Genomic DNA, 10,620 nt, shown 5'->3' on the forward strand with positions numbered 1-10,620 from the left:
GTTGGCCACGGAATTATAAACGATCCCCCCCCCCATCCGGTCAACATCAGATGATAAGTAGTAACTTCTAGAAGCACGTCCATTTGAAATTTTTTATCTCGCGCAGATCGCTATCAAACTGTATTTGATCATCAATATAATGCATTTAGGGCTATAAATCACGTTCTGGAGAAAGCTGCAGAAAACGATAAAAACATACTTATACTTTAGACCGTATTTTAGTATGAATATGTGAATGAAAAAGTATAACGTTCCTACATCCTGAACGATAGATAATTGACGTTGAATGGGCCATAGTAATGTCAATTTAGCAATACAATTTAAAAAGTTATAGCCCTGCAAAGAAGGGGAACTTCTCCATAGACAAATAGAGCTGGCAGAGAGGGGTATAATGATGTACATAAGCCTGGCGAAGAAAGTGTTAACAAAGAGAGGCAGAGTTGATTTTGCAAAAAAAAAAAAAAAAAAAATCCACATATATATATATATATTTTTTTTTATAATTGAATTTTATTTTCATATTCGAATCCCATGCCCATCGAACAAAGCTTCGAAGCTTGGAAGTATTTAAGACAGCCCTAAATTTTTCGGCTGATTTATGAATCGTTTTCAAATAAACGCTAGATTATCGATAGTATGTGTCCTCATGTACGAAGAGAAGCGGGGTCTGAAAAATCGCTTCTCTGTACTTTGGTCGGCGCGAACCTCACACACACACGCGCGCGCGCTCCGATGGCAGAGAAAGGAACATCTGATTACCCCAAGATTTGTAACATAAAGGCCTTACCTCACATCTGATGTCATGCAAAAAGATTAATCCAATTCCTGATCGCCATTCCAAATATCGATCGCGTCCATTGATCCAACGTTATAGTCCAAAACACATAATCCACAATGCTCCAAGTCCCCACAGTCAATGCAATAGTATCCAGCTCCATGCCCGAGAAGTAAAACCTGGACCGGACTTATTTTTTTGATGCACAGTCCCAGCCAATCCAATCCAATGATGTGCAATACCATCCGGGAGACGATAGGCGGCGGTATTTGCCCTTTGCGAGCTCAGACCCATTCCCAATGATAACATCAGGCTGGATGGATAAAAAATGAATGGATATCGCTAATAAAAGAAATAACGATTAAAACCTGACTATAGTCATGATTGGCACTCAAGTGATGGCGAGTTAACCCGACTATACTCATGGTTGGCACTGAATGGGTTAAGCCATAAATATTGGATCAGATTTTTTTTTAAATAAAAAACTACATTTAAAAGTTAATTGTATCCTTTTAAATGCCCTTTTAAAATGAAAAATAGTGCTTAGGAAAGTACTTGAAAGTCATTTAATTTCATTTTGCAATGTCTGTGGGAACCCTGAGAACATTTTACAATCAGAGACAAGTCTAAACACGAGCGTCTGACCAGAAAGTGAGAAAGAGCTCTGGTCAGACTTACAATAAATACATAGTTTGACATGACGACAAAAGATGACAAATTAACCCATTCTTCGCCAGGCATTGTACCCTTCTTATACCATCCTCTGCCAGCTCTATTTGTCTATGGAGATGTTCACCTACTTTGCAGGGCTATAACTTTTTTAATTGTATTGCTAAATTGACATTACTATGGCCCATTCAACATCGATTAGTTATCGTTCAGGATGTAGGAAAGTTTTACTTTTTCATTCACACATTCATACAAAAATACGGTCTAGAGTATAAATATGTTTTTATCGTTTTCTGCAGTATTTCATAGAACGTGAGTTATAGCCATAAATGCATATATTACATCATCAAATGCAATTTGATACCGATTGACGCCAGATTAAAGGTCCCAGACGTTATGACTCATCATGCGCGGTTGACCGGAGGGGGGGGGGGTTGTTTATAATGCAATGACCGACGTTAAATTAATCATGTAGTATGGGTGATATATTGATCATAGCAGTTTGTATGGATAATAATAATCAAAAATGCTGAAACTCACCGCAGCTTCCTCGTAGTGATGGGGGATGATACTGGAGCAAAAAGATCGCTATTATGGGATGTTGATCTATGCGCTCCATTTCCAGGTTGTATAATACTATATACGTCCAAATAATGTTGTTTATCGAGTTATGGCAACGGATCGATTATCCAGTGTGTCCAGATGGAGTCCCGCGAGCGATAGCGAGTGGCGGACGGAATAGGGGTGACACCAAGCACTTCCGGCCCCACTTCCGGTTTGGCAACTCGCCGATCGGCCACCAGGTGGCGGTATTGAAGTGCTGGAGAGTTGAGTGGAGATCTACAGCACCAGTCATGACTCCGTGGGTGAAATGTGAATACCATGACGAAATTTGAAATATTGATCTCGATGACGGCGTAATCCGTCATTGGCAGATTAAGCATGGCGAGGAATGACGTCTCAATCCGTCAATGGCGGAGAATGGGTTAATAACAGATATGACAAGAAAGGTAAACAAAAATGAGATTAGGGGTTTTGTCGTGTCTCATACAAGATTGATATGAAGACAACAAGAAAAAGAACAAGATGTGATTTACTTGGACGTGTCATATCTAAGTCAAGCTGTGCTGTCAGTCTGGGGAGGGTGTAGAGTAGACTATCACATGCTGCCCTACTGTCTGGGGAGCGTCTCTACAATTCGTAGCCGCATTTCTGCAGACCCCTCTCTGATTGGTTGAGGCCATTTCTGCAGACCCCTCTCTGATTGGCCGAGCGCGCGCATGCGCATGAGCCGCGACAAGCTCCTCTAGCCAGGAGTCGAAACTCCGTTAAGCTCCAGAGAGAGAGGCTGAAAACCCACAGTTGTTGCCCGACGGATGGGAGCCGAATCCCGGATCCGAGTTTTCTGATGAATAGCCCCAAAACATGGAGGTCGCGAACGCAATTTATACGCATGGAAGTATTGATTACCGTTAACTGGAATATGTTGTGTGTGCCTTTACACATATGTTGGATAGGATTATGTAATTGGTTTGTCATTAAAAACCAATAATAATTGCTCGCCGGCTTCGCTGACCAGAGCTCTTTCAGATTCAAAGTTTTGTACATTTTGTACATAGACAGTACTGCTACATCTAGACATTTATGACATACCAGATTTTGAACTTGTGGTAGGCCTAGACATTTTCAATTCATCGTCTTGTTTACATCAGGGTCCCCCATTTTCAATTCATGATAACATATATGACATACAGGTAGACAGATAGACAATACTGCTACATCTAGACATTTATGACATACCAGATTTACAAATACAGTACTGTTTGTGATACAAAAAGAGTCCAGAAAAGAGAGGCTATACATTTGACGTAGAAACTGTACATTGTCCATGTTGAGAGTGAATAACAGGTAGGCAGCGAGGTGCAATGTAGTGCTTGCTCAACATGAAAAAAGTCGGTGGACAGCGCCTGGTGCTGAAATAACAAACAAGCCACACCACATGTGTGGTGTGAGATTAAAACATCAGTTCAGTAAGTCATTCAAACTTTATCTTTACTTATATATGACTGACGGCACCACACATGTGAACAGTAACAATGCAATTAAACTGAAGTCAAATCAGAGCAAAAAAAGCTGAATCTGCTTCAAGAAGATGCGCTACATTAGGTATATAAGGAATTACAACGAGACATTTATTAACTAAATAAAAAATACTATTAGGCTTTTAACCCTCTAAAGCCGGGCGCAACACTAGACATGTTTTGTAAAACATTAAATATCTTTGGATTTGTTTGTGATAAAGACTTGCTTTATTGTATCGGAATCGATTGTCATCTAAAAATTTAGTGCATCTCTCAGAGAATGCGCGGATGTAAAGCATAGAATCTAGTATCTAGATTGGTTGTTTTCTCTGGACTGCATCTATCCATTTATCATATATCTATGTCTGTCACTCTAGCCAATGGAAATGCTAGAAATGGTCACATGGACTGGGAGAACCAATGGAAAATTCCTATTGTTTCTCAATAGTCCAGTGCGCTCCACAGAAAGGGCCGTCAGATAGACACATTGGTTGTGCGTAATGTAAGATAGGCCGATAAGAGAGAGGCGCTTGTCTCTGGTTTTATAATAAAATGGCAAACAGACAAAGGTATAATGTTCAGTGCAAATGTGTATGTCGGTTACAGTTTATTAGGCCACCTATGCAGCTCGTTTATTTTGTCCATTATCTGCCTCTGCCACAAATGTATGTCTTAGTTATAAGGTGGTCTGTCACAGAGTTAAAATGTTTTCACTATCAACATATAAAATTAGCCATTGTTTTTGTGTCCGCCCCCCCATACAATGGCTTGGAAGAAATTTGGCCCTCGGCCAAACTTAATTGCCTACCCCTGGTGTAGACTATCACATGCTGCCCTACTGTCTGGGGAGGGTGTAGACTAACATGCTGCCCTACTGTCAGTCTGGGGAGGGTGTAGACTACCACATGCTGCTCTACTGTGAGTCTGGGGAGGGTGTAGACTACCACATGCTGCTCTACTGTCAGTCTGGGGAGGGTGTAGACTATCACATGCTGCCCTACTGTCAGTCTGGGGAGGGTGTAGACTACCACATGCTGCCCTACTGTCGGTCTGGGGAGGGTGTAGACTACCACATGCTGCCCTACTGTCGGTCTGGGGAGGGTGTAGAGTAGACTACCACATGCTGCCCTACTGTCTGGGGAGGATGTAGACGACCACATGCTGCCCTACTGTCGGTCTGGGGAGGGTGTAGACGACCACATGCTGCCCTACTGTTGGTCTGGGGAGGGTGTAGACTACCACATGCTGCGCTACTGTTGGTCTGGGGAGGGTGTAGACTACCACATGTTGCCCTACTGTCGGTCTGGGGAGGGTGTAGACTACCACATGCTGCCCTACTGTCAGTCTGGGGAGGGTGTAGACTAGGCTTGGGCGGTATGACGGTATTACGGTATACCAGGGTATTTAGAAATCCCGACGGTATTGAAAATCAATACCGTCAAAATCACAGATGCGCTTCAGTTTCTATTACAGTGAAACAGAGTTTTGAGTGTAGTGCACACACGCGCCAGCAGAGGGCGAGACCAGTCCTCACTAGTGGAGCGAGTGAACGGTGTTCACGTTTTACGGTAATGTTGCGACAGTGCTGTGAAAACCGTAAAGCGTTGTGGTAACGAGAGTTGGTGTGTGTGCTTGTGGTGCACTGGTGGAGCAAGCAAATAATCCGTCTCTTATTATGTGAACTAAAGAGTACAAGGTTTACACAACAGCCCCCACCCGCTTTTTATTGTATTTGTACCTGTACTATCCGCTGTCAGCTGTTTATCTCTCTCTGTGAGCTTGATTAACTAGTGTTAGCTCACGTAAGCTAGCGTTAGCTCCGCGGCTAATTTTAGATTACCCTAAACTAAATCAATGACTAGGTTATAAAGCATTCGAGTAGTTTTCACTGCACATAGAAGTAGCCAAACAGCGGGAGCATTTCGGGAGCATATGACCTGTTTATCTCTCTCTGTGAGCTTGATTAACTAGTGTTAGCTCACGTTAGCTAGCGTTAGCTCCGCGGCTAATTTTAGATTACCCTGAACTAAATCAATGACTAGGTTATAAAGCATTCGAGTAGTTTTCACTGCACATAGAAGTAGTAGTTAGGGAATTTTAGCAAGATGTAGATATAGCCAAACAGCGGGAGCATTTCGGGAGCATATGACCAAAACCCAGGCAATTTCGAGCCCTTAAGGAATCAAATAGTCTGCCATGGCTAGGCTACATGCTAACGCTAACCGTATTGTTTTTGTCATACCGTCATATACCGTATACCGGGGTATTATGTCAGCAGGGTATGACGGTGTGAAAAAAATTATACCGCCCAAGCCTAGTGTAGACTACCACATGCTGCCCTACTGTCGGTCTGGGGAGGGTGTAGACTACCACACGCTGCCCTACTGTCAGTCTGGGGGAGGGTGTAGACTACCACACGCTGCCCTACTGTCAGTCTGGGGAGGGTGTAGACTACCACATGCTGCCCTACTGTCGGTCTGGGGAGGGTGTAGACAATAATATCTGGCCCGTCAGATTATTTTGAGAATATGATTTAAAAGTGTTTTATTGTTATATATAGGGCTGACCCCTATTAGTCGACTAATCGGTCGAAAGGAGCCGTAGTCGACTGCCAACCTCTTAGTCAAAAAATCAAAATCAAAATCAAAATATTTATAAATCTTTTATTTTTCATTTTATTTTTTATCATTCTTTCCAAAAGAAAAGAGGCCTCTAACGCTAATGGCACGCATACCAGAGGCTAACTGCCTACGAAAAACAGGCACAGAGGCACTGAAAGAAGATTTCACCCATCTAATGAACACACTAGACTAGACAAATATCAAGAAGTATCCATCAATGGACCAATTGCATGCTTTTGCAGAGGACAAAATCCATGTTGAGAGTGAATAACAGGTAGGCTATGGGCAGACGACAGAGACGACTGACCAGGCCAGAGGTACCACCGACACTGGGATTTGAACCCCCGGGTCTCTGCGGTGGTTCGGCGCGTGCTTAGACCTCTACACTACCCAGCTACCCGAAAGCCTCTCATGACTAACCTACGTATGTGGTACATGAGCCAGGCCACCTAATTGAACCTATCACAAACCCTTCCCTTTTTTCTTGATCCTCCAATCACAACTACCGCTTCCCTCTGACAGCCTGTTCGTCCGAGGGAAGCAACAGTTGTGATTAGAGGATCAAGAAAAGAGGGTGGGGCTTGAGACGGGTCAATATGAACACCAGCAGCTTGTTAGCCATGTAAACTGTCCGCTCCAGCTGTTGACGTTACAGCAGCATAGGTAGACTTAGACGGTCATCACAAGTACAGCCTACCTCAAGAATCAACACTTCTCTCAGATCCTCATGGACAATAACAACAACAACAACATCATCAAGCGTGTTTGTAGAAATATGAGAGAACACTAAAACGTCACTATTACAAAGACTGAACGTGCTTATTTTGACAGTGATATAACATTATAGATGAGATAAACAGCAGAGCAAGTGTGCTCCTCAGAGTTCCCAGACGGTTACCTCACCCTAAAACAATAAAGGACCACCTTAAAAACTCCATCAATAAAAGAACATAACCCCAGGACTTCATTTTACTGCTCTTTAATTAGTCTTTAGAGAAGTATTCTGGCCATAAACATGCTGATGTGTTTTCGGCTGGAAGTAGAAGCCTTCATCGGAGCACGACGACAGCGTAACATTATAGATGACTGGAAAATAGATGTAATGTATTTTGATATCAAGGAGGCCAGATGGAAAATTGAGCACATATACTGTACATCTCTCTCTTTCTCTATCTCTCTCTCTCTCTCTCTCTCTCTCTCTCTCTCTCTCTCTCTCTCTCTCTCTCTCTGTCTCTCTCTCTCTCTCTCTCTCTCTCTCCCCCCTCTCTCTCACTCTCTCTCTCTGTCTCTTGTCTCTCTCCCCCCCCCCCCCTCTCTCTCTGTCTCTATTTGCAGAATCTCACTCCACGTCTACACACCTCCTCCCCGGTCCTCACCTCAGTGCCAGCAGCTCAGACACAGACAGAACCAGCCCTCGACACACACAGTCAACAGGTATCACACACACACACACACGCACACACACGCACACGCACACACACGCACACACGCACACACACACACGCACACACCAAGCATGAACCACACTGTCACACATACATTAGCTGGTTTGTACTTCCATCACAGAGTCACTTGTCGTCACACCGTTCTCTCTTCACAGACGTGGGCAGCGAGGAGGTAGAGGTGGGGAAGATCTCTTTCAGTCCAACAGAGGTCCTGGGCCACGGCACAGCGGGGACCTTCGTCTTCAAGTAGGTATAGTTTTTCTCCCATCCCAATGTTAGTCGTTGTGCCAATTCCCAATCCCCTTCCTGGTCATTGCGCACTCTACCCCCTACCGTCGGTCTGGAAGGGCAGAGACTATCACGTGCTTCCTCCGACACATGTGTAGCCAGCCCATCGCTTCTTTTCACCTGGCAGCGCGGACTCTCACTGGGAGAGTGTAACGTGTGGAAGGAGCACACTACCTCCCCCAGATCCTTCCCTTGCTGTGCAGGCGCCCCGACCGAACTGTAGGAGTCGCTGTTTACAACGACCAGGACCCACCCACCGGCTTCCCTCCCGCTGACTCTGCCAATCGAGCCAGTATGACGGCCAGCCAAGCCGGAAGCAACGCTGACAGCTGGATTTGATACCAGTCTCTTGCGTTGGTGACGAGCACCTTGTCCGCTGCGCCACCCAGCCGCCCTCCAAAAACACATATTTAAGAAGTCCTTCATCCCACATGCCATTGCCCTGATGAATTATTATTATTTTTTATCTACTTTTTCTCCCCATTTTCTGTTTTTCTTCCATCCCCAATTTCGTATTGTCCAATTCTACCCTCCCCTGTCTTGAACGTTGTTAGGCCATGCCTCCCACAACCCGGCTGCAATGTGGACGAAGCCTTACATCTGTGTCCCCTCCGGTACACGAGGAGGCAGCCGTCGCATCTTTTCACCTGCACAGCGCGATCTCTCAGCGGCGAGGGTCTGCATGGGAGGGTCACGCCGCCCCCGTTGCTTCCTGATTCTGCTGTGCAGGCGCACCAACCGACCTGTAGGAGTCGCTGTCCACAATGTCCGATCCCCACCCACCAGCTTCCCACCCCTAACACTGGCAATTGTGTTAGTATGAACGACCAGCCAAGCTGGTAGCAATGCCGAGAGCTGGGCTCAAACCCAGCATCTCCTACATTAGTGGCGAGCGCCTTGCCCACTGCGCCACTTAGCCGCCCATACCCTGATGAATTCTTAGATAAAAATTTTAACCACGGTACTGGTTAGGTACCTGAAGCTCTGTCTCTGTTGTTGTTGTTTCTCTTTCTGCCTATGTACAGTATTGGGCTGTTTTTTTGTGTGTGCCTGTGTGGTGTTTGTATTGTGTTGTCTTGTGGGTTGCAACCATGGTGAAGCCAAAGACAAATTTCCATGAAAGTGGACAAATAAAAATCTATCTATCTATCTATCTATCTATCTATCTATCTATCTATCTATCTATCTATCTATCTATCTATCTATCTATCTATCTATCTATCTATCTATCTATCTATCTATCTATCTATCTATCTATCTATCTATCTATCTATCTATCTATCTATCTATCTATCTATCTATCTATCTATCTATCTATCTATCTATCTATCTATCTATCTATCTATCTATCTATCTATCTATCTATCTATCTATCTATCTATCTATCTATCTATCTATCTATCTATCTATCTATCTATCTATCTATCTATCTATCTATCTATCTATCTATCTATCTATCTATCTATCTATCTATCTATCTATCTATCTATCTATCTATCTATCTATCTATCTATCTATCTTGTGGGGCGGCGTGGCTCAGGGGTAGAGCGGGTCGTCCAATGATTGAAGGGTTGGTGGTTCGAATCCCGCTCAAGCCCATGTCCATCCCACTGCCGTTGTGTCCATGGGCAAGACACTTACTTGTGTATGCATGTGAATGAATGTTGGTGGTGGTCGGAGGGGCCGTAGGCGATGATTATTCGCCACGCTTCCGTAAGTCTGCCTCAGGGCAGCTCTGGCTGCAATTGTAGCTTACCACCACCGGTATGACTGTGTATGAACAAATAATGGACTCTGTAAGCGCTCTGGGGTCACTGGGGTGTCACGAAGAGCGCTATATAAATCCAATCCATTATTATTATTATTATTATTATTATTATTATTATTATTATTATTATTATTATCTATCTATCTATCTATCTATCTATCTATCTATCTATCTATCTATCTATCTATCTATCTATCTATCTATCTATCTAGCATTAACCCTTTCACTGCCGCAGGGGGGGCAGGTGGCGCACGGAGATTACGTTCGTCACCAACACCGGGAGACACTGGATTCGCCTGTTCGAATCCAGCTCCCGGCGTTGCTATCAGCTTGGCTGGCCTCTCACACTGATACAATTGGCTGTATCAGGGGGTGGGAAAGCTGAAGGGTGGGTCCTGGGCGTTGTGGACAGCGACCCCTACAGTTCGGTCGGGGCGCCTGCTCAGCGAGGGTTGGAACTGAGGAGAGATAGTGTGGCCTCCCACACGCTACACGCGGCCAGGTTGGCCTGCCCCAGGCTGCACATGCGTCGGAGGAAAGCATGTGACAGTCTCCGGTCTCCCGGACCAACAGTAGGGGAAAGTACGCAACAACCAGGACGGGTGGGATGGGAAAAAAATCGGGGAAAAAAGGAGGAAGAAAGATACTAAAAAATAAAACTTTCACTGCCACACTACCAAACGGTTAACCCTTTCACTGCGACAATACACAGAAGGTTAACCCTTTCACTGCCACACAACAGCCCGCCGGTTACCGTCAGTTGTGTAGATAGTAAAGGGTTAACCGGCTGTTGTGTGGCAGTGAAAGGGTTAAGCGTGCAGTGTACAATAGTTCACTGTTTCCATCCGCAGTGTTCACTGTATGTATACGTTAGGTGAACGCGGTGGACCTGTGTGAGGTCAGGGGTCGTGACCCGAGGCCTCCAGGGTCCTCACGGCGTGTCTCGTCTCGTGTGCTCAGGGGTCGTTTCGAC

General features: G+C 44.7%; 1 protein-coding gene across 1 annotated transcript in view; it reads left to right on the forward strand.

Moving 5' to 3' along the window:
• Window positions 1–10,620, forward strand: part of ern2 (endoplasmic reticulum to nucleus signaling 2) — a gene marked incomplete at its 5' end in the record, with an annotated part of 59,123 nt that overhangs the window by 31,875 nt on the left and 16,628 nt on the right. The window contains 3 exons of the mRNA XM_084318421.1: window positions 7,482–7,580; window positions 7,747–7,837; window positions 10,499–10,506. Of these exons, the coding sequence (XP_084174547.1) occupies window positions 7,482–7,580; window positions 7,747–7,837; window positions 10,499–10,506 (198 nt within the window). The remainder of the gene's footprint in view (window positions 1–7,481; window positions 7,581–7,746; window positions 7,838–10,498; window positions 10,507–10,620) is intronic.

The sequence above is a fragment of the Notolepis coatsorum genome (assembly GCF_963971535.1).
Source record: "Notolepis coatsorum genome assembly, chromosome: 7".
Taxonomy (NCBI): domain Eukaryota; kingdom Metazoa; phylum Chordata; class Actinopteri; order Aulopiformes; family Paralepididae; genus Notolepis; species Notolepis coatsorum.